This window comes from Ursus americanus, unplaced genomic scaffold (genome assembly GCF_024610735.1).
Source record: "Ursus americanus isolate L20-20 unplaced genomic scaffold, mUrsAme1.1.p SCAF_96, whole genome shotgun sequence".
NCBI lineage: Eukaryota > Metazoa > Chordata > Mammalia > Carnivora > Ursidae > Ursus > Ursus americanus.
This window is the reverse complement of record NW_028273678.1, coordinates 281,446-306,747: the sequence shown is the minus strand read 5'-3', so window position 1 is coordinate 306,747 and position 25,302 is coordinate 281,446. Positions and strand designations below refer to the sequence as shown.

Here is a 25,302-nt window from a genome sequence, read left to right as displayed (position 1 = left end):
GACCAGATTTAAATAATTTGAATGATCACCATTATCCAATATTATTGAGTTTTCTCTAAAGAATTTGAACCATTAACACATGGAGCTTGATGTGGACCAAGAAGCCCTACAGCAGCACAAATGCCTTGGCTGCAGCAAGGTGAACTCCTTGGCTATGGTGGCCTCTCGATGGACAAGCTTTCCTTCTCTGGGTGGTGTCCTACCTGATGTGGGCCACAGAGGAGAATCCTGCTTCCTCAATTTGAGCCTTTAGCTCCTTCAGTTCCCCCTCAGCTCTCCTCTTCTCCCCTAAGTGCTGGTGGATCTCAGCCCTCAGGTGGAGCATTTCCTCCTGAAGACCTCTGTTATTGTCCCCTCCTGTTGAGGAAGGAGGGGGAAGACATACATTCTGGGTCTCCACAGCTGCCAGGCTCTTCTCCAAGGCCACCTTGATGATCTGAAAGAAAATCATAATTTAAAGAAGTTAGGTCAGGAGAGAGGATCCAAGAGGAACATCAGATTGCAAAGGCAGCCTTTAATAGGAACAAAAAAGGCAGCCCTAAAATGAGCTCGCCCTAAGGACTTCCTCAGCCATAAGGGTTCTGGAGACTGGTCTGGGTGGGGAGGACACAAGAGGGCAGGGGGGATTGCTGCCATGGGCAGGAAGAGCAGCATCCAGATGTTGGTGAGAAAAAAACACAAGCACATCATATATCAAAACCCAGTGCAAACACATGAGGTTTACACAGGACTGGAGAGTGTGGATGCTGTGATTCTTCTCTTCCTGGGAGACAGAGTCCCCTGAGAGGCTTCTTACAAGACGGGAAACTTCCTTGACTCCACAACATCCGAGTCCTTGACTACAAAGATCTCGGCTTGAGACACCAGCTCTCAAAGCCTAAGGCCATGTCTGCCCCTCAGGCCCTAAAAAGGAAGACGAAGACAGAAGGCACTTAGCTACAGGTAAAACAGCAGCTTAATTTCACTGGCAGCAGGAGAATCACGCCCTATAACTACAGAGAAGGTAAAGTGAGGCCACCTGCCCACGTGTTGGTTATCACCCTTGTGCTGATGCTGCCAGGCAAATTCTCTCTACAAATCTAAGCACCTGAGAAGAAGACAAGGCGGAAATAACTTCCCAACACCTTTCTATGTTTTGTGGATACCCCTGAAGTGACTCTTCAGTGCGTCAACTCAAGGAGATCATGTAGCTTTTCCTCAAAGAATTTTTTTAAGACTGTCTTATTGTTCATCTTGGGCTCCTCTCCAGTTTCCCCCACACTTTTAAAAGTATAGAAACTAAAACCTGAGTATGAGAACGCACTCACTGTATGACTAAGTACTTTGGTGCAAGCATTTCTTGTCCATCCATCCAATATGAATTTTAATACATCCCAAAGCCATGTGGCTTCTTTCTCCTCTCTGTGACTGCACTTTGGGGTTCTACTTAGCTTCGGGTCTATTTTGATCTCCCAGTTTTCCACCTCTCTCCCACAGCTATTTCTAGCTCTTGCTGTTCCTTCTATCTGTATTAATAGTGTGACTTGTACTTGTTGCTGGCAAATGCATTCTGGCTATCCAGAATCATTTCTCAATGATCCAAGTCCTCAAAATATTTTATGTGGCTCTCCATAAATCAAGTAGTACCCACTCAATTGGGGATGATTTGTAGAATTAATTATATGCTTTGTATCTTCATTCAGGTCATAAATATATTGAACAGAACAGGGCCCAGAGCAGCTTAAACGGATCTATGATTGACAGAGCTGCTTGGCCTGGCACAAAGCCATAGACTTTTGCTTGTAACTGAGTGTAGTAAGACCTAGGCTGTATGGGTGGAGTTGGTTCATGGCATGTATGTGCCATGGCGTTTAGTAGCACAGCAGTTGAGGTTGCAAAGAAAGAGAATGAAGAAAGATGCATAGACACAGTTGCTCATTTCCCAGGCATTCCTAGGGCTCTGAGCCTGACATTTGTCTCCCTGGCTCTGCTGCCGGGCTCAGTTACACTGTCCTATCTCCATATGTGCCACCAAGCACTTGGGACAAAACAAAGAACGGGAGACTGAATAAAACCACTTTTGAAAATTTAGGACCTCAACCTCTCATTAAAACTATGTGATGTCACCTTTCTGTATAAACCCTTTCCAACTAACTTAACCGAAATAAACATTGCCAGGGCGCCTGGGTGGCTCAGTCGGGTAAGTGTCTGCCTTCAGCTCAGGTCGTGTGTGATCTCAGGGTCCTGGGATTGAGCCCCACATTGGGCTCCCTTCTCAGCGGGGAGTCTGCTTCCCCTTCTGCCCCTGCTCATGCTCTCTCTCTCTCAAATAAATAAATAAAACCTTTAAAAAATAAATAAACATTGCCATCAGCTTTGAATATGGGCACTTTATATCTCTCTAAAACCTAAGTAAGTGTTCCTTCTCTTTAAAAATAACATCTCACCTCGGGGTGCCTGGGTGGCTCATTTGGTCAAGCCTCTGCCATTGGCTCAGGTCATCATCCTGGAGTCCTGGGATTGAGCTCTGCATCAGTATCCCTGCTCAGCAGGGGTGTTTGCTTGTCCCTCTCGCCCTACCCTTACCCCCTGCTCGTGCTCTCTCTCTCTCTCTCTCTCTCTCTCTCTCTCAAATAAATAAATAAATAAATAAAATCTAAAAAAAAAAATAAATCTCACTTTAATGATACCTATCTTTTTTTTTTTTTTTTAAGGTAGGCTCTACACCCAGCGAGGAGCCTAATGCAGGGCCTGAACTCATGACCCTGAGATCAAAACCTGAGTGGAGATCAATAGCTGGCTGCCCAGCTGACTGAGCCACCCAGGTGCCCCAGCTGTACCATCTATTTTTAAACTTCCTTCTGCATCTATGTGATGTTCTATTGATTTAAATATACCTAGTTTCTTTAAAAAGAAAAAAAAAATAAGAACCACAGAATGTCAATACCAGAAAGGGCCTGAAGGTACACCTGGTCTAATTTCCCACTTTAAAATAAGAAAATAGAGCTATGATTTGTTTCCAAGCTAATTTGGGTTCTGTGTCAAAGGGAGCTTACTTTGGCTAACTTATCTTTAAAATTAAAATGTAAATGCATGAAAAATGACTCAGAATCTAGCTTTTAATCAGTTTTTCTTTCTCATCCATGGAAAGTCGATATTTCTACATTTTCCCCAAATAAAACCCCAGGGCTTTCAGTATGTGTGGTGGTAGGATGAATCCTTTAGGTCTATTGTTAATCATATCTCTGACAGGTTCCTCCCCACCGGCCATTTCCTAATTCATCTGTTCTAGTGCTTCCATGGTCTAATTAAACCTTTTTTGTGTGTACTGGGTTTCCTTTGACCCTACACGTCTGATCTCTTATTTGAATTGAGTTGTTTTCTTTTTACCCTATGACATAGGTAAATGTAAATCAGTTCTCACACCCATGAAGGGCATTAATGATTTTTTCTCAAGTTCTTCACACTAAGTCTACTGACTTTTTTCTCCTTCATTGCATTTGAATCTTGATTCTTGATTAACTTTTTTCCACTGCAAAAGTTCAAAAGAAGAAAGGCAATGCTTGATTCGTTACACAGGCATTTCCTAGTTATTACAGACCTTACATTTGCTTGAGAATGGGATTTTGTGGGAGATACTTGGGGAAAATTACCAACATAGCCAGACCTGAGACTTCCTGATGTAAATGAGTCCAAAAATAAGGAGGGCACGTATTGCATGGGGCACTGGGTGTTATACGCAAGTAATGAATCATGGAACTTTACATCAAAAACTTGGGATGTACTGTATGGTGACTAACATAACATAATAAAAAATTATTAAAAAAAATAGGGATGAAGCAACTTGCTTTGGCCAAAAGATAGCTCTTGCTGTGGAAGGAACACCAAGTGGGATGTGTTTGTGAGGGGAAGTCTGGGTATGCCTGAGGTAGGAAGGTAGCTTGGTGTTGAGTAAAGTTTACCTTCCAAGGACACAGCAAGGAGGAACTCAGAGCATGATTGTAAGGGACTATTTCCCCAGAAACCAGCACACACAGTTTTGAGAATCTGGACACAAAACAGTTACAGCAAAACAAGCTTTATTTATTTGGCAGCAGGACAGTCACGCCCTCAAACTCCAGAAAGGTTGAAGTGAATTTACAATGATATCATACACCAAGGTTCCTCCTACCCAAAACTAGAGATTGATTTTCAAGGAAAGGTGATGGAAAGAAAAAGATGCTTCCCCAAGATATTCTTCATCCGGCAGGTACATAAATTTGTCTATCATGAGTCAAGCCCTCATAGAAAGGTGGACTAATAATTTATTAAGTATCTTGGCCAAGTAATAGGGCAGACATGGCAAGGGAAATACACATGCCCCAATGTAAAGGTTTATTCCAGGGTTGAACCGACCTTCTCAAAATGCGGTCTGGTCATTTGCTCCATGCTACGCTATAGGAAGATGCTTCACATCTGTGTCTCTTGTTCACTTTTTCTGAAGCTAATCCTGTCCACAGCAGCAATAACCACCAGTGACCACTGACATCCCAATCTAACTCTTGGAGTGGACATTTGCTTATCTTGCAGATCCCTCTCTTCTCCCCAAAGCTCCTCAGTAACATTAAGGAGTGCGAGGCAGAGGGATCTGTCCAGAGGGGTAGTAGTTTACATAATTAAAGTCACAAGCATTGGTTAGGAGGACTTAGAAGAAGCTGTTCAAGCAAAAAGAGAAGTAGAACTCATGCAAGAATTTAAGGAGAAGTAAGGGTCAGGTGTGGCTAGAGCAACAAAAGGGGGATCTTGGTAGAAGGTAAAGAAATGGTGTTGAGGATGTGAGGTATCCCAGACAACTAACTACTCATGTCCTCAAGAGCCAAAGACTGTGCCAAGTCCTACGAGATTTAAGGAATGTTCATGTAGGTTCTTTTTGTTGGTCTCCTCTTTTTCTTCTACAGGAGGTACAGAGGCAGACCCAGAAAGCCTCATTTTCCAGGCAGTTTTCTTAATAGCTCCAAGGAAGCTATTACTGGAAAACCCCAGCTACTTCTGCAGAAGAATGGATACCAATGATCCACTTTCTCCTTCATAACTCAGAGACTCACAGGCATGATTCATCCAGGAGACATGATTGCTAAGTGTCACTGGGCAAGGTGGAGACACATAGGAGTGCCAGTGAGTGCAAGGGGATCAATATCGGTGACTTAATCTCTGAGGTCCAGGACATTCAACTCTTGAGCTTGCGAACATGCTGCTTACACCTTCACTGATGGCTGGTGGGAACAGTGTTTCAGCCTTGGGTACCAAGTTCTGAGGTTTGATGGGGGCTTGCTCTTGAAGTGTCACCTGCTGGTCACTGATGTGTCCCAACCTGGGTGGTCTGTCAGGTTGCCCAACGGAATTCTCTTTTGTGTAACGAGATTTCACCAAGACAGATCCCTGCTTTGGAAGCATTCCAGTCCTCTTGGAGGCTCTCAGAGAGCACTCTCCTGAAGCAGGTCTTAGGCCTGCCACCTCCCCAAGCAGCCCTCCAATGACTCCCTGGCTTCTGTGGTGTGTTTCAAATACAAAAGCCCAAGAGGGGAACTGTCCATGGTCTTGTTGTAAGTGAAAATTCTTCTGAAGCTATAGCTATAGATGGTACATAGGGGCAAAGGTGGGAAGGAGGAACAAGAGATAGAAGGAGTAAAAAGGAAAAAAAAAAGGTGGATTGGAGAGAAAAGTGGAGTAAGGATAGGGGTTGGCTGGTAAGGTGGCTGGGAAGCTCAGGGAGGGCGGAAAGACTGGGAAGTGGTTTTTATAAAAAGATAGCTTCTTACCCTAGGCTCACAAGGGCCGCAGGAGACCACCAGACCCCAAAGGGCTATGAGCCTTCCACCCTGGGAACCCAGAACCTGACTTGGACTTACTTGCTGGTGGCTATTGTGTGCAGCCTCCTCCTCAATGCTGTCCGTGAACTCAGTGCTAGCATCTTCAGTATCGTCCCCTGCAGCAGCACCTGGAAGTGAGTCCAGAAGAGAAAGGTGATTCCCTTCATAGGTGGCTTCCAGACAGTAGCTAAAATTACACTTTTTGCCGTCTGCCTCTGATTTCCTCCTTTCCCCATATGCATGGCCCCCTATCCAGTAGGGCTGAAGGTGGAACCAGTGTGCCAGATCTGTAGAAAAGCCTTATGTCACTGATACTTTCTTCCTAATATTGAAGCTTAAGCCTTAGAACATTCGCTGGCTTTGACTGCACAGACCTGCACTAAGGAGCTGGCTGTTAGAGTGGTCCCCCCTCTCACCTACTTCCAGAAAGCCTGAACTATTTCTTGTCCTGCCAATCTGGCTATGTCACGACCTTCTCTTTTGACACATGGGCCCAACATGACTAACCTTTTCCCCACCATCAAGTACTGAGAGGGTCCCTGATTTCCTGGGGATTAAGGGAGACCTGCTTTTCTCATACTTTTCCATCTCCGGGATCATGGGGTGACATTACCTCTCTAGGGGCTCTGTGTCCTACGGAAGCTCAGGACTAGTTAAGACTCAAGGCACAGAATGGTTTGGGTGTTTCCTAATTCCTTCCTTTAACCTCCCCATCTCTCTCAAACTCTTGTTCAATGCCAACATCTTTTGCCTGAAGGGTGTCTTATATTTCTTTGTCCAAATGAGTTTTAATACATTCTTTCATTCCTTAAAGACAGACACAGTCACCCGAGGGCACAGATATCTATGTCTTGCACTCAGAGAGGACAAATAACTGCAGTTTGTGGTCTGGGCAAAGGTTTGAGACAGTGTTGACCAACAGAACTTTCTGCAACTCTATGCATGTGCTGCCCAATACAGTAGACACATGTGGCTACTGAGCACTCGAAATGTGCTAGGATGATTGAGGAGCTGAATTATTTAATTTAATTTAATTTAATTTAAATTCAAATTCAAATTCAACGAGTCACACATGGCTCATGGCTACCATATTGGACAGAACAAAGCTGGGGCATTTCTTCCTCTCCACATCTGTTACAATAAAAGACTGTCCATCGGATTTTAGGTTAAGACCTGTGGCCCACATTACTGATTTCTTCTGAAAATGGAGGAATTTATGATGGTTAATTCATTTTAACACCAAAGAAAATCCACCATGACACTCTACAGAACAGGTCTTATAGAATCTGCCCAAGTTAATGAAGCTTGAGCTCTAGTTCTGACCCTGGCCTCAGCAACCAACCTTTAAAACTCCTCTTCTGACCACTGAGTAACCTGTGCCCGAAGAAATTAGGTGGTTTGTCCAAGGTTATATAGCTAGTCCTGACAAGAGGTGTGCCAAGGAGTCAAGTCTCTTGACCTTCAGACAGAGGCAACTCACTGTTCCTTCTGGTGACAAATCAGATCTTTATCTTTGTCTCTTCCTCCAAGACCAAAGACCTGCTCCTGAGCTCAGACATCCGTGGATGAATAATGAGCATCCACTACCCTCTCTGCAGGTAAGGTGAACAGGAGCAGCTCACACCTTCATTCCATCTCTTGTCATCTGCCAGTTCATGCCAGAGTATTTGCAATGACCCAGGCCAATCTTATTAAAGTACTAAAAGGTAGTTGCCCTAACAACTTAATCTTATGACTCATTCCACAAATGTTGTATTAACTTTGCACCACGTTCCTGTGCCCTCTTCAATAAGGTCCTACCTACAAGGAGGTACCTCCACCACTCAGCATTCTTAGGAATTCCCTGGCAAACAGTGTACAATAGGGGTTTCCCACACTTTTTCAAACAAGCCCCAGAACCATCTCATTCACAATACTGGCTGCAGAGAGATGGATGAACACACTCCCTAAGCTTTGGTAACTCACTGAAATCCAGGATGCCAATTCACTTGTGGACCTCCATATCTTATTATGTTTATTTTGGAAAATCTTTCCCTGCACAACAGTAGAGATCAGAATCTTTCACTTTTTTCTGGCAAAGAAAATGAATGTCCCCCTCAATGACAGATTAAGAAAACATAGTTTTCACATTGTTTCTCCCCTGAGATCTGGGCTAGAGCAAGATCCTGTGGTTGAAGAAAGCTCAGCTGGATGAGTTGAACTCATCTCCATTATCATTCTCAGTGGCTTGTGTGGCCAGGCTGCCCCACATCCCAAGAGGATTCCTGTGCTAGGTTCCAGGAGTAAGGTAATGGATGACTGGAAAAAGTGACTGTCACTGGTCTTGAAGGCTTTCATCTCATACGTTCTGCCCTCCACTTACCTTTGTAGCTTTCTGATGCCACATCTGCATTTTTAGGTAATGTTCTCTCTTTAATTCACTCAGGGACACAATACCATGGTTTTGACTTCATCAGGAGTTAAAGGGAGACCAAGTTAAGAATGCCCATTTCATCCCAACATTCTAGTATGTAGGAGTTTTGCTTTCCTTATCTATTTTTAGCTAGCTTAGTCTGCTGTAGCTCCTTCAGGGGAGTTCAACAGCTGCTCAATCTTTCACCAATGTGAATTAGAACGCTGAAGGCTGTGGGGGGAGGCGGCTAGAATCAAGTTGAAAAAATCTTATAGAAAACATTGGACTGAATAAGTTATCCCACATGAAGCCCTGTAAGTTGACACTAGACACCTTTCTGTTACCATTTTTTTAAAATCAATGACAATAAAATAATTTCTCTTTTGTGAGGGAATACCCTTTTCTAAGCTTTTACAAGGCAACAAAATGCTATCTTCCAAACTAACTTGTAATGTTCCAAATTTATAATTTAAAGGTACTATCCTAAAAAAAAAATGTTTAAAAAAAAGGTACCATGCTTTATATTGGTGGGTCTTCTGGTTATTATTTCAGATTCTCTGGAAACTAAGAGCCTGTCACTTCAAATTTCACTTTCTCGTCTCCAGGTTTTATCTCCAGATTAAGTTTTACAAGTCAGACTAGAAATTTTTTTTTAAGATTTATTTATTAGAGAAAATGAGTGTGTGTGTGGGGGGTGTTGGAGAGGGAGAAACAGACTCCCTGCTGAGCAGGGAGCCCGATGGGGGACTTAGTCCCAGGACCCTGAGATCATGACTTGAGCCAAAGTCAGACACTTAACCGACTGAGCCACCCAGGCACACCTAGACTAGAAATTTTATTAAATTTTTTTTTTTACTTGAGGTTTTGATGGTGGTTCCCAAATTGTGGTTCTTGCAAATTTCTAGGCTTGGAGCCATATATATAATGGAGGTGGTATCCCAAATCCCTTTTAGATTTAGAAAATTATTTTCCACCAGCTATCTGACTTGATAAAGTACACAGAAATAAAAGCCTCTAAAACACTACAAATCCTTCTGTGAAAATTTAAGTGTTATGTACATGTTTTCTTTTAATCATTGATATAAAAATTGATAGTTTGTGGAATTTTTAGTTGAGGAAGGCAGAATTATTAAGAACATGGACCCTGGAGCCTGACTGTCTAGGTTTGGTTTCTGCTTCTGCCATTAGTTATATGACTTTAGGCAAGCCACCACCTTTCTGTAACTCAGTTTCCTTACTTACTAATTAGGGTTAACAGTGATATCCACACCATACAGTTGTTCACTAGTGAACTTCAAAGGATTCACTGCATTTGAAGTGCTTAGAACAGTGCTTGGCACACAATGTATACTCAATAATATTATTGTTGTTGGTAAGCAGACATGGTCTATGAGCTAAAAAAAAAGGTGTCCACAGATCCTAAGTGTAATCGGCAGAGAGGAATTTAATACCTAACATTATAACTGGATGATCTTGATTGCATCTATCTGCACTTCCTTCCTTCTGAATATCTGTTTCCCCCAACAGGAGGCTTGAAATAATACTTTTTGGTCTCTCTGCTTCACAGGACTGTTGAACAAACAGAGTTGTCAGTAAAGTGGGATGAATTCTTTTGAACAGGTGTTTTACAAACAGAATTCATCGTTACTACATTATGACTGCCTTAAAACTCCATCATGTATGAATAAGCCTTAGAGGAAAAGTCATATAGTGTTATGCTAATTCTTCAATAATGAGCCCAAACTGGGTTATGACAAGACCCTTTTCCCTGAATTCTACTCTAGTCATTATTGTTTCCCCTTTTAGCTATTTATATTCAACCAACAGAAAAGGAGTAATATTTCCCATATAGTTACTCAGAACATAGCAGGAGTCCTGTTTGACTAATTTGAAAGGGGATTCAAAGAACGAAAACTGTACAGCATGGGTAAGCATGTGGTGCCAAGCTCCCGGCTGGTCTTCCCCTCAGGGCCAGGCTCTCAAACCAGATTCTCTGGGCCATCTCCCACTCTCTCTTAGGGACCTGCCATGTGCTCATTATTACAAGAACACTCACACGTTCATGTCACGAACCAACTAAACTATCCCCGATTTAAATATTATGATGCTTTATGACAGATTCAAACAAAAAAGGTCTCCTGTCAAACTCTGCATCCATTCCCTTCTGGACCATAAAAGAACTTTAAGATTTCATATAGTCCTCCATAAGCTTCTGCTGAGAAATAAAATTCTTCCACTAGACAGATTCTGCTCCGGGAACAGAGGTAGCTAAGGAAAGAAAACCGCAGTCTGCAGTCAAGCCCCTTTACGGTGTATCTTTGTCTTTATATTGCAACATCTCTAAGGCAGCTTTCCAGCCTGTACTTTATTCAGAAAGCAATTTTCCAGGGACTTAAAATTCTGTAATGTCAAGGAGTTCTTCCTGCTCATGGCCTCTTTTTTTTCCCTCAAAGAACACAAGCAGCAGGCCTTTCCAGGAACATTTTATGGGAGTAGCACCACTGACCGTAACAGGTGGCTCCTCAAATCTCCGTCCTGCTTGCTACTGCTCTCCCACAGCAAGGAGAACAAGAAAGAGTTTTTAAGCCTAAGGAGTTCATTTCACATTTCTGGGGGAAGTGTAATGCTTTCTTTAGTCTCACTTCTTTGACGGAAGAATAATCCAGTTTCTTCCTCTTCCCTCCTCTAGTTAAATAAATTACAAAAGCATTCACTCATTCTGGAGCCTTCACTTCCACTTGGATTTTTAGTACAATGATCAATAACACTGGTTCTCCTATAAGGAAACAAACAAAAAAGACATGAGCTTTCTCTACTTCTCATCAATCTTTTCAAGAATGAAACCAAATGGTTACTGTTTGGCCTTTGATACTTTTATTGGATCAGTAACAATTTTCTGTGTCTCAACTAAAGTAGCTGAAATTCTAACACTTATGTGTTATGTGTTAAAAAGAACACTCTCCATTTTAGCACAAATGTTAACACAGTTTAACACAGCACAGTGCCAGGAAGAAATGAATTTCCAGAGGAAAATATACAGCTTATTTTGGTGGGAATATAGTCCTATAAATAATCTAATGCCAAGTTATTGGATCACTTGTCATTTCCTTCTTCATTTAAATTGGTAGGAAATCACTTTACTTTTTCTCGACGGCCCTAGGACCAAAATTTTAAGTGATAGAAGTAAAACTGCTTTTATTGTCAAACTGAATACTTCATGGAAACAGAAATTCATGAATTATAGAACATACTTGTACACACACATGCCTCTAACGTTTACAGATTGAGAGGTTGGTATTTTAGAGCAATGATTTTGGTAATTGCAAAAGGAAGCAATACTCATGTTATATACGAAAGGCAAAGCTACATGCATATGCTAGACAATTATGAGTTTTTAAAGGGAACAAGGAAGCTGACTTAGTTCATCTACTTAACACCCCTATTCTTCATATTATTCTTTATCGAACATCTTCTTGCTGAACTTCCTACTTTATCCTTCCAGGCTTAGCAAAAGGAAAACAGTATGATAAGTAAAAAAATTTTATTTCTGGAATTTGACATTAAACAACATAACGGGAAAGTAATGCAAAAAGAATTAGTACATCACTTCGTAAGTTTAATCATTCTTTTTTGAAATCTGGTAAAATTGGTATTGTCAGCTTTACATGTTATGTTTCCCTTCCACTTCCATCCTCTACTGGAAGCAAATTACAACACAGATTTTTTATTTGGGAAACTCGTCCTGGCTCATGTGATTATATAGAAAGAAGTTGACGACTTACCTTTTGTCAATACTCAGACTACTTAAAAGCAACATGCCTGTCTTCTAATTATAAAAAAGTTGTTTAACAAAGTTATTACTCTAAATGTCTAGTGAGAAGGTGCCTTAAATCCATATTCCAAAATGTTCTAAGACTCAAAAATTATTAACGTACAGAAATCACTCTGACATGCTGTCCCAATGACTCATTCCTTCTATTTTTTATTACCAGGTTGCCTCATATAAGCTCCATACTCCTAACTACTCTTTCTACAGTACGGATGGTTCTTCACGACCAAAGGGAGAAGAAAAGCTCTCTAAATTTTAACCTTAAAGAAAAGAGGATGCTTTTCTTTTATATGCTTGCTTCTCACAGGATGTTAGCATCTGAAAAAGAAAGCTAATTTCATTTATTCTACCTCTACCATCTCTACAAGGCAAGATGGAAAGTGGACTGTCAGGGCGTGGGTCACTACTATTTCTTCCTAGCTTCATAGGACGACTGTCCCAAGGCATTGGCTGCAGACCCTTGGAATTACTACTGGGGCCCTCGTTGAAGAGGCAACTTGAGTTTTTCAGGGACATCAAATGTGGAGATTCTATGTCTTTTTCATATAAAAAGACCATGAGGGGTGCCTGGGTGGCTTGGTCGGTTGGGTGTCTGCCTTAGGTCAGGTAATGATCCCAGGGTCCTGGAATCAACCACCAAGTCAAGTCAGGCTCCCTGCTCAGCAGGGAGTCTGCTTTTCCCTCTCCCTCTTCCCCTGGCTTGTGCTCTCTCTCTCTCAAATAAATAAAAATAAAATCTTTAAAAAAAAAAGACCATGAAACCAGAAAACAACAACTTTATCCTAACAAACAGGAACGAGAGTTTGCTAATACTAGTTGCTCAAGGAAAGCAAAGGAACTGAAGTATTGCCCCTTTAAGATTAGCACTCTAAAAGGAAGTGACTATAGGTAGGTCAATTTTTATTCCTCAATGAAAGGAGCAATTTTTTGGTATAGTCTGACCTGCTTCTCCTTTCCCTCATCAGAAAACCCTAGATTAAACTGGAAGAGAGACAGAACTAACATCAATTTTCTTGAACTGTTTTGAATCTGTGAATCAAACTTCCCAAGACCAGATACCAAATTAGCATAAATAAGCATGAAAGTGAAAGGTCTTTTATGTGTATCTGTTCCAGAGGTCACTTAGGTATAAATTATGCAAGTAGCTTCCCTCCAGGAAACTTTTTGTGGCTAGGATCTAATATCCTATATAGGTCACAATTTTCTTAATCTTTACATATGTCTTACTGTATATAATGACATTGACAAATCTTTTAAAAATATGAATAAGGAAGTAGAGGTACCAACAACACCCCTGCTGTCCGCAGTGAATGAAGAGAAGTGGGTGTGGGAGAGGGGTCCGTGAGATTCAGGATAAGCACATACCTCTCAGAGCAAAAGGCTGATAATATTAAAAGAGCCCAGTTGTGCCTTTTAAAAAAATGATAACTTGGCTAAATAGCTAAGAAGAAAACACCAGAAAAACGTTGACTTTTACTAGGCACTAATAATCGTCAGACTTCTGCAACAGTAAAGGGTAAGGGAAATATCTATCAAAAGGACTTCCAAAAAAAAAAAAAAAAGGACTTCCATTTCATTCATTAAAATAAATGTTCTGGGAGGTCCTTTTCAAGTCTACAGCTCTAAGAACTATAGACTTCATCTCCCCTGACTCTCACAACCATTACTTTGCATATTTGCTATTATTCAAAAAGGAAATGTAAGTAAAAGCAAATCTATTGATATGAATTTTTCATAAATTAAGTTCTATGCTTCTAATTAATCATGGCCTGAGTTTAATTCATTCAAGATTTTTTTTTTTTAATTCAAGCACAAGGTTCTACAAGCCCATGATGCTTTCTCTAAAATTATTAAGGCTGAAAAATGCCTGACAAAGGTCAAATAATCCCATAAGAAAAAGGGTCTGTGCTCCTGAGGAGAGAATGGAATCATATGCTATCACGGTAGATGGAATTCTGTGAGTGATGTGGGTAATCACAGCATCATCTATCTGTGGGTTATAGAACAAAATTCATCAGAGTCAAGTTCTCTAATAAGATGCCACATTAGCACACAAACTTGTTAGGCTGGCCAGCTCTCTCCAGGCAGCACTGTTCACAAGCCTCACTCCAGGACATGAGTAGCAGATTCCAGTCACATCTGTAGTGTCAGGATCAATCTCTTAAGTTTATCTTTTGCCACAAAAATCACTTACTTATCTAAAATGTTTCCCAAGGACCAATATTAAAGGTGATTAACCGTAGCACAAGTCAGTCTGTCTCTTTAGGATCCAAATCAGGACCAGCATTCACTTCCTTTTCCCCACTAATCTATTTTGATCATTTTTCAATAGGAAGTTGGGTTCCTCATTATTCGGGCAGCTACCTTAAAATTTCTAACACTTAGTAACAGTTCAAGACACCACGGGAAATTCCTACTGTTGGAGGATGATAGAAGCAGGATTATAATTAGAAATTAGTATAATCACTATAAGCCATTAGAATCCAAGAATCACCAATGGTTGAATCTTAACAGGACACTTATAAAGCTTCCTTGGTCTGTTAGCAAAATAAAGGGAAAACACTTCCTAAATGCCGTGTAATCATATGACAGACTAGTCTTTGCCGGGTTGACATTTCTGTAAGTTCAATTACTCCCTCTATCCTTTTCCAGTTACAAAAAGCTTTTTGTAGGAAAGGGTCTCTCAAGATTGGAAGACGAAGAAAGTGGATGGTTCTGCTTATACTTCCTATGCCCCTCTTAAATGACTCCCCACCCCAAAGCGCATGAAAACTGGAAAGCATTTCATTAAGAGGAAGGCTTATGGCTATCAATCTTTTACAAAATACTTCATCAGAAAATCCCAGGGTGCTTCTCCAGCAGAATATTTTCTTCCCTATCCACTTTGGTCTGACTGATGCTCTATCTGTTGTTACAGGCACGGGTAAGGTTACAGAAAGTTGGACAGAATTGAGAATGTAAGGCAACCCATGTCAACAGATAAATGTGAAAGAAATTAGTGTCATGTGAATAATGGAGGGAAAACAGAAAACTCATTGTGCGCCCCCTCGTTGAGAAAGAGTACTCAGTCACCTTTATGATGCTGGAAAGCCTCAATCCCTGTTCAGCAAAGTCCATGTTTCAAACTTGAAATCTCAGCTTCTAATCTAGGAAATTTATAACCAACAGAAATCTGAAACCTCATGGTGTTGAACCCGCAAAGCTCCAAAGTAATCCTGATTACTTTTTATACTCTTGACATTTAGCTACCAGAAATACAATCTCCAGGACCCCTTTCTTATGCCTGTCATGCTGCCATAAGAAAGCACCGAGACAACGGCCCAAACCTACCAACCCAGATCTACAACATTTCTTCCTAAACTATTCAAACACCTCAAAGCCTATTACTTATTTTAATGGAGTAATGTTTAAGCACTAAAACATGAAAAACACAGGACTCCACCTCGTGCCACTACCAAATGAAAAACCAGAAGCAATACTTTCCTCTGGCTGCAATAAGCAATTTGGTGAAATGCTGAATTTAAAGGGAAACATTACATTTGAAATTATCTTTTTACATAAAGAATCATGACTCTGAAAGACATGTGGGAAAGCCTCAATCCCTGTTCACCAAATTCCATGTTTCAAAACTGAAAGGAGTCTTTATTGAAATCGTGTTCTGACTACATAAAACCCTTGGTTTAAAGGAAAAATATTAATGGAATTTAATCTGCACCTAATCTAATTTCACTATCACTATTACTGAATTATCACGTCTGAAACACTTTCAGAGGAGAAGGTTTACTGTGAACACTTCAACTATCTTTGCCTCCTCTCTCTGACTTGACCCTTCCAATACTTGGAGTCTGCTAATGGCAAGACTTGGCTTTGATTACCTTCTGATAAGGATTATACCACTTTTGCAAAGTCATTCTTATAGACATTTAATCTCTCTCTCTCTTTCACCCTGAAACTTTTATTTGATTAAAAAATCAAGTCAAATCAAAGTTTAATTCTCTCAGTCAAAGAGCAGGAGTTGGCAGATGGCAAAAATAATACACGTGCATGCGTTTATGACATGATATGGAACATATGAAATGGACGGTGAGAGCAAGGGAGTAATAAACTTCATTGGCCCATGGGAAGAGATGGGGGAACAGGGAGGGGCCAGGGAAAAGAGTGAAATGGTGGGAAAACTGAAATGGAATGCTTTAAAAGGTGCACATACACTTTGTAACCTCCACCATTCAACTCCGAGATAGATATGTACAGCGCCATACAGGTAGACTAAAGTAAGTTTCACTTTGTAGCTGATGCTACTTGGCAACAGTTCTACCATTAGCAAGTCACCATTTTAATTCTGCCAGAGTCAGACAAGGCTCTCGGGTTAGCGCAAACAAGGTTTTCCATCCTGGGCTGCAGGCTGACCCGCCAGTGCTCAGAAGGCATGCTTGTGACGAACTCGCACACTTTCCAGTTCCCCACCTCCAATGGCGGCCAGGGTCTCCAGCCTGCTTAAGCGCTCCAGGCTTCTTCCAAGAACTTCTTCCAGCCGACCGCGTATCACCTGGGCCCCTTCTAGTTCCACCTGCAGAGTTCGGTCTCTCTCAGAGCTGAGTAAACATCCCATATGGAAGGAAAACGGATTAGCCATCAACTGTAATGAGTCTACGTATACTTCCGAAGAGCCATGAGACTTTCTAAAGGACGCTCTCCAGGACACAGTAATTGAGCACGGTCTTTGTTTGGGCACTGTTATCCTTCACTGCAGACAGATCAGCAAGGCCTGCTCCTTTCTTTAAAGCTTGTCATTTTATGCTAGATTGTGAGCCAATGTCACATAAAAATTATAGTTCCTAAGACTTATCTCATACCCTTATAGCCGACATAAGAGAAATTTTACTTTTTGACAAGTATTAATTTCTGAAAAACCAAAATCCAGGAAGACCTAAATGCAAACCGAAGAAATACTGAGCCAAGTACGACGGCTACTGAAGATGTGTTCTCTCATTTGGTAACCAGACTGGACAAAGCTCTGAAAAGGAATCCAGTTTAGAGAGACTAAAGATCCAGAAATTCTTTAAAAAGTAATACAATCAACTGGTCCTTCTTGTATCTTTCCTCTCCCTTCATTTCTTTGAAGTAGAAAGAAAAATGATGCTTAAGCTGAACAACAAACTAGAAGAAAATGAATAGTAAAATAATAAAAATTAGGAAAGAGAAAAAGGGACAAGGGGAGAAGGCAGAATGAGAAAAAAAAAAATAAAGGGAATATAAAATGAACCAGAACGACATAATATACATGACCGAAAGTCAAGAGGTACCAGCAAATATATTCACCATGATGGCTATCAGTGATCCTGGGTTGATACTAGCCATCGTGGTGAATATATTTTCTTCAGTGATACTTGGCGAGTATCAATACCCTTCTATCCTCACTCTTGGAACGGAACAGCCCTTACCCAGGACATGGAGCAGAGGAACGAAAGGAAAACACTGAGTGTTTACTATATGCAAGGCATTATTTTAGTTTATATTCCAATGACTTACTTGCTGTCTTCGATTTCCTGACAAGTCTTCTCATTTGATCACTGTGTAGCTATAGGAGATAGGCACTATTCCTGACTTAAGATGTAAACACTGGGCTCTGAGAGATCCACACACCACAAATGACAAACTGAGTAATCCTAGTAATTGTCTCTCTCTCTTTTTCTCCCTGCTTTGAGATCAGAAGCATCTGCTCCTAGAGAAGAATGGAAGGGTAAACACTGCCGTCACTCTCCTACCTGTCTGGATGGGCGTGGAACTTCACCAGACTGCTATAGAGCTGTCTCTCTGCTTGTAAAGCCTCACTGAGTTGACTCCGTTCATCCACCAGCCCTTCGAGCATCAGCAGCAACTGAAGAAAGAACAGAAGCAGTACGCAAATGGACGTGAGACATGAAGCCACAGAGATCCTGAGAAAGCAGCCAAAGGAATGTACTCACATGTACTATGACCAAAAAAAGCTCACCATCTTACTACTTGCTTAAACTTCCTATTATACAGTTTTCAAATCAATGTCACATTATCTTTTTTTTAATCTTTAAAACTCTATAGGGCAGAAGTCAAACATGGAAGCAAGAAGAAGAAAGAGGAGAGAGAGGCCAGAAGCGCAGCAAAGAGCTAAGAGAAGGGAGTGGAAGGGAAAGAGAGGAAGTGCCAGAAGGACACATACAGTAGGACTTATTGGTATTCTTCATTCATTCAGTCAATATTTATTGAGCACATTCTATGTGCCAGGCTCTGTTCTAGGGATCAGCTTACTATCTAGTGGGTGGAGGAGACACCATCAATCACAGACCTGTGTCGCAGAGAGCTCTACAGTAAGTGCTGTTAACAACATGAGCCACGACGTACGCAACCAGCAGAGAGGTCTGTTTAAGTGAACTGCTCGAGTTAAAAGCCAGGACTGGAGTGAAATGAGTAGTTAGTGAGAGAGATGATAACAGGGAGTACAGGCAATAGGTCGTTTTTAAATCTGGCACTGAAGAGAGGTCAGCTATGGAGGAGCAGCTAGAAAGGAATGACAAATGTTAGGGGTATCTCTTGCTGCTGCTGACCAAGGCAGGCAACTTTAGAGCACAGAGATCTCTCCCCTTCAGAGATCACTGAGATCGACAGCTTTTCCAGTGTTTGTTTCACAGTAAAAATAAGGTTTATAGTCCAATGACTTACCTGTTGTCTTCAGTTTCCTAAAGTTTCTTGACCCTGTGACTCTACTGAAGCAACTTTTTCCCGAAGAAGTAAGACTTTTTGGGTCAGGCGTTCCATAGCTGGTATGTCCTCAGGATCAACCAGCTGCATCTGCAGGTCCTAAAGGTCAAGAAAAAAATGAATAAAAATGTGGGGCGGCTCAGTCAGTGGAGCATGCGACTCTTGATCTCGGGGCTGCAAACTGCTATTTAGCAGAGGAGCAAAGGAGCAGAAGTCCCTGAAACAGTCTGCTGTACTTTCAAGTGGAATATTGATAAGCCATATGAAATAATACACTCTTTGTGAAATCTCAGCAACTCTAATACAAGTCAAAAAGAATACGGTGATATGAAGAGGCTCAAACCGACAGTGCATCAAGGAAATAAGTACTGGCCAAGGGACTCAGGGTATCTAAATGTTGTCTGAAGATGCCCTGCAGGTATTCTGAGCTGTAATCGTTTCCAAGGATCTTGAAAGAGCTTTGAAGGACCTTTATGAGGTCTTCTTTAATCTGTATGTTCCTGGTCAGGGACTCCATGTCAGCAGCCTGCACCTGCAGCTCTTCCTCTTGCACGGCCACCATGGACTGTAGTGCAGAAAGTTCCATCTGTGGAGAGAAGAAGTCCTGAAGTCAGTGTGCAGAGGACACAGTATCTGTCACATTCATATTTGAACCCCTAGGCCAAGGCTCTTCCATATTGTATCACCATCAGCCAGGAATGCGAGTGCCAACCAGAAGCTGAGTTACAGTGTTCTGGTGGATCACATCAATAAACCACACGGTGTGGTACCAAAGGGTGTTGCATGGGAAGCTGTAACGGTAGCCTTAAGGATGTCCTCCACTTTAGTCAGCACTACGAAACATTTCAAATTTGCTTAATGAATGAGTTTATTGTGCTGCTTACAAAATGGGTCACCATTAGCAGACGAGTGAATCCTCACCAACCCAACAGAATCACTACTCTTTTATTCCCCAGTTTACAGAGAGGTGACTGAAGCAGAGAGAAATTAAGGAACCTGTTCAAAGTCACAGAGCGAGGAAGCGGGAGATCCAGAATGTGAACTCAAGGAAGCAGACTCAGAACACGAGGTTATAATGCCTTTCCTGCAGATTCTAACACATCCATATATTCTTTATCATGATGGCAAGTTATTTGTAAATACACATTGTAAGGAACTATTTTTTTTTTAGATTTTATTTATTTATTTGTCAGAGGGTGGGGGGAGAGAGAGCACAAGCAGGGGGAGCAGCAGGCAGAGGGAGAAGCAGGCTCCCTGCTGAGAAGGGAGCCCAATGTAGGACTCTATCCCATGACCCTGAGATCATGACCTGAGCTGAAGGAAGATGCTTAACCGACTGAGCCAGCCAGGACCCCCACGTAAGGAACTATCTGGAGATAATTAAAGGAAATAGGTGTGACAAAGAAGAGAGATGTCACAAACCTAGTTTAAGGTATAGTCAAGCTTCCTAAAGAAAGCAGCATCTGTTTCTTTAAGATATAAAATGTAAGTTAGAAGCAGTAAAAACTACTTCGAATTCCATCAATGCTGATAGTTCACTATGTGGTGATGACTTATAACTCCACAAAGTTATTTGATGCTCTGGACTCCTGTGGCATGTTAGGAAGAAATGCTTCTCCTTCCATTTCCTTCCATGTTGAAGGCCTCAGTTAGTGTGACTCCTGACATTTCTCCACCCCTTTAGTCAGCCCCAGGCAGGTAAAGTGACTTATCTTAATGGTATGTTGGGGAGGAATAAACCAGGCATGCTTGACTTGGCTCCATCTTCCTTCTTTCTAGGAGGCACCTGCCTGCAGGAAGCCTGTTTTTGGCACTGCTTCTCCAAGAGCAGGCTCTTCCTCACCATGTGGAGTGGTCTGCCAAGGCCCAATGTCGTCTGTGACTAGGTAGGTAAGTCTGCCTAATTCTGGGGATTGGCTAGCAGGCCCCTTGGTTCTTGCATTAGGTTCTCTACCTAAGCCTTTATCAGTAATGCAGCCAATGAAATACCAAACTCTCTGCCACTACTTTATTTCTCCGTTTGTTCAGATCTTGGTTACAGGAAATGGAGTGCTACTTATGAGGCCCTCTTCAGAGACCTCTATCATTATATAGCCGGGTATCGGCTCCATGGAAGAAAAACTCAAACATGAGGAAAACATTAGTGCAGCAAGATAAAGGTCTACAGCCAGGCAGACACGAGTTTTGGGTTTTAAATCTTGGCATAATCTCTCTACATTGCATTTAACCTGAACTTCATTTCCTGAATTGTAAAACGGAAATAAAACCTCCTTTTTAGGGCTATGTGAGAATAGAGAAAATATATTTAAAAGTGCCTGGTAGCCAATCAGTGAATGTTAACTATTCTTACCACTACTGCTATGATTTCAAGACAGTAGAGGGAATGCTTAAAATTCAGGAAAATCGACATGGCTTTTGGTATAAACCTAGCATCCGAGGGAATGCGACAATGAATATATACGGTATTGAACTGAGAGGCTGGTAATTGATTAAGGACACAAAAGTAAGCAATATAGCTAAATATACCTCACTCAAAATAACCATTCATAGTCCTAATTTTATGATCCCCCAAACAGGACAGAACCCAAAAGTAACATTACTCTGAATAAAGTATAGATGAGAAAAACAGGAACAGCATATGGAAACGGAAATATCTGACATGAGTAATCAGATAATGGCTAGGGTGGAACCCAAAACAAGGGAGGGGAGCCAGGGGATTTTTAAAACTGGTATTTTTAAAATGCCACACAATTTCATATCCTCAAAACTTGAGTTATATAACAGCAGTCTGGCTGTAAGAAGAAATACAGTAATGGGAAGAGAAATTAAGAGGTACAATAAGATAATTTTATCACAAATATGAATACAGGTCTTACATTCTAGATCTAACTCTGGCAAAGAGGTGGAACGAATCTGAGAAGCCAAGTAGACTAGCCGGGTAAACTTAATATACCGCTGACCCCCTAAAATAGATGCCATGGTAACATAAAGTCTTTCGGTTTTAGTTGGTAACTCTGTTCTATGGCCCTAATACTTCTTCCATATCACAGCTGGACATAAAATCTGCTGTAAAGGGAGGGAAAAAGAGAAGGGATTCTATAAGGCCAAAAGGCCTCTTCTAAGAAAATTCATGAAAACTCTATTGCTAGAAATACAGCATAATGCAAAAATGATCTACTCCAAGTAATGACTTCTTAGCAAGTATTCTGAGTCACAAAAGACCTAAATTTAAATCTTAGCTTTGGTATGTCTTAGTTATATGACAATTCCCCACCTCCACAGTTTTGTTATATTTTGTTTTTTGAGAGAGCTTGTGTAAGCAGGTGGGGGTGGGCGCAGAGGGAGAGACAGAATCTTCAATCTCACGCCCCTAAGATCATGACCTGGGCTGAAACCCTAAGAGTCAGACGCTTATCCGACTGAGCCACCCAGGCGCCCCTTCCTACCTCCATGTTTAAAAAAAAAAAAAAATCGGCATTTCACCTTCTTCATCTATAAAATAGGGCCAATACCACTTAGTTTGCAGAGCTGTAAGCCTTAGTGCTAATTTAAGTAACCAGTACAGTACATTGCACGTAGCAAGTATTCAATGAACATTCTTGATCATTCCCCAAATTCTTCCGTTCCATGTTTCTAAAACTAATTTCATGGATCTAACATCGTAATTCCAAGCAGCGATTATACAGTATCTCATTTTTTCACAAGTCCTTTACAATTATTCCAGTTAGCAATGAGCAGAGAAAGTGGCCTTTGTCTTTCCAGCACTTAAAAAGTTTAATGGTCTCCATTTATAAAAATAAAAGCAACTTTTGAGAAAATGTGTACATAAAGCAATTTGTAATTTTCTCCACAAAGAAAAAGCCTTACTTTGCATTTGGACCTAGATATTATACGTGGACAAGTGTACTCTTTTAAAGATAAACTATGTTGGAAGAAAATCATAGGAATTTTGAAAGTAGGCTCACTAGAACACTCACCCGACTTTCTCTTCCTTTTTTAGCCATGAGCTCAAGTTCCTCTTTGGCATTACTCAGTTCTTTTTCCAGCCCTGCAACTGTTTCCAAGTCTCCTGAAAATGAACACATAGCACGCGTCTTCATCACTATAACATCATATGACCTCCGGTGCATGGTTTCTGAGGAATTTAGTCCGAATACACAATCTCACAACAACAACGAAAATATGTGCCAGATTGTTCTTTGCAGCAATATTTGTAATAGCAAAATATACAATCAACCTACATGCCTGTAAAAAGAAGACTGAATAAACTATGGTATATCCATGTGACGAAATACTACATACAACTGTCAAAAAGAATGAGAAAACAACTCTTTATGAACTGATATGGAATAATTTCAAAGATATATTGTTAAGTAAAACAAGTTGGGTACAAAAGAATACATCTAGTGGAGTCTGTCCTATATTAGGAGAGGGGGAAGTAAGACCACACACATACACATCACATTTAGACACAGGATTGCTCCCTGACTTTGCTAAAAGAAACATAGGAAGGATAACCCAGAAATGAAATTGGTTGCCTTCAAGGGAGGGGTGAAAACCAGAGAAAAATACTAGGGAAGTTGATGGGTCTTCTGAACACACTTTATATATTTGAGTTTTGAACCATGTTAATGTTTTATTTTTAATGTGTAAAGTTAGTTCAATAATAATGGGGGAAAAAAAGCCTAAAACTGAGTATTAACATAAATAAATGAACCTATATAATAAATAGATAATATAAGCACCCAGGAAATAAAAAAATTAATCCAAATGATTTCTTGAACTCACTGTTCTAACTCTATACCCTCAGTGGGAAAAAGTCTAAGGATTAAAAAAAAAATAAAAAATCTTAAACGTTATTTATAAATGACTTACTGTTGATAGTGGTATTCATGTAGCAATTCTAAACTACTTTTGTATATTGTGTGAATAGGTTCATATATTCATGTTAGAGGTAACCAGGTTTCTCAAGGTCAAAAAAAGGCAGATACAAATAGAAAATAAGGGAAAGAAAGAACTTGAGGTGTTAAATTAGAATTAGAGAAATGAGTATCAAGTACGCACACACGTTACCCCCCCCCCCTTAGCTCTGTTCACCTAAAAGAACCTAGAAGCAAATGACATACGTGTGGCTATGAACCCATCTCATGCCCAGATTACTAGTACCTACCTAAATGTCATTAACCACTTTAGGGAACCAGAGCTCCTTGAAGGAACGGGCAGTTCCAGGGCTGAGGCAGGGAAAGGGAAAGGTAATCACAGAACATCTTACTGTGCCAGCAAGTGTGCAAGTGCTGAAAAACTGATGGCGACATATTCAAAGGACAGAGGAACAGTTTGAAGGGGCTCCAATTGGCCAGATTGGGGGTAACTTGGGCATCAAATGGAATAATGACAAAAACAGAAATGCAAAAAAAATGATTTTTTTAAAAAAAGAATACATTACAATGTGTAATTACAACACACTGATATAAAAAAAATGGAGTGGGAGAGAATAGGGAAAGGGCAGCTCTTTGTGAAAGAACACGTGCTAATAAACAAGGAAGAAATTTTAAAAATAGAAATCACTTTTTTAAACTACCAACCTCACAGCTGCTTCGGGAAAGGCTGAAAGGATGCTAGAACCCCTGGGTGAGTGGCTGTAGGGAGACGGTCAACGTCTCAGGGTGTTGGGCGGCAGGTCACCCACACAAAGGGAGGAATGAGCCTTCACAATGGAGAGGTCTGGCAGATACAACCTTAACTAAGGAAAATACAAACTGCTATCATGTGCTCCTGACGTGGTGCACTGAGAAAGACCTCACCCTTGTAAGTATTCTTGCCAAAAATGTTTAACTTCAATCGAACCATGAAGAAACAATCAGAGCCAGATCGAGGGCCATTCGCTGGCCCAGAGTTTTCAAAAATGCCAATGTCAAAAAAGACAAAAAAGGCTAGAAAACTTTTCTAGACTAAAAGAGACTAACACGACATGACAACTAAATGGATGCATGGTCCTGGAGGGGGAGACCCAACCATCTGGAATGTTCCTGCGACACAGGAACTCTGGATATAAACTATACATTAAGTACCAGGACTATTCCAAGGTTAAATTTCCTGAACATGATAATTACACTGTAGTTATGTAGGAGAATGCCATTGCTTTTAGGGAATACATAATGAAGCATTTAGAAATGAAGTGTCATGACATCTAAGTAATTTTTAAATGGCTTAGAAAAAACATTTCATCTGTGCATGTGCATGTGAAGAAATGGTGTAAATGTGGCAAAATGTTAATAGGTGGTGAATCTTAATAAAAGCCTATATGGGTATTCACTGCACAATTTTTGCCACTTTTCTAGAAGTTTGAAATTTGCAAAATAAAAAATTGTGGAAAAGTAATTTTTGAAAAAAGGTAAAGAGGGAGTAAATTAAACAAATCCAGTATTCTTTACTCTTTGACAAAGTTTTCCTATGAAAAAAATAACTACTCGCATGACTTACCTATGGAATTCCATAACACCTTATACTATAAAACA

At 40.7% G+C, this 25,302-nt stretch overlaps 1 protein-coding gene across 1 annotated transcript in view; it reads right to left on the bottom strand.

Annotated features, from left to right (window-relative positions):
• The window catches only part of LOC123803656 (myomegalin-like), a 105,784-nt gene that overhangs the window by 33,877 nt on the left and 46,605 nt on the right, over window positions 1-25,302 (bottom strand). The window contains 7 exon segments of the mRNA XM_087860570.1: window positions 204-436; window positions 5,868-5,956; window positions 16,514-16,641; window positions 17,815-17,927; window positions 18,746-18,883; window positions 19,254-19,370; window positions 22,762-22,853. Coding sequence (XP_087716696.1) covers window positions 204-436; window positions 5,868-5,956; window positions 16,514-16,641; window positions 17,815-17,927; window positions 18,746-18,883; window positions 19,254-19,370; window positions 22,762-22,853 — 910 coding nt within the window.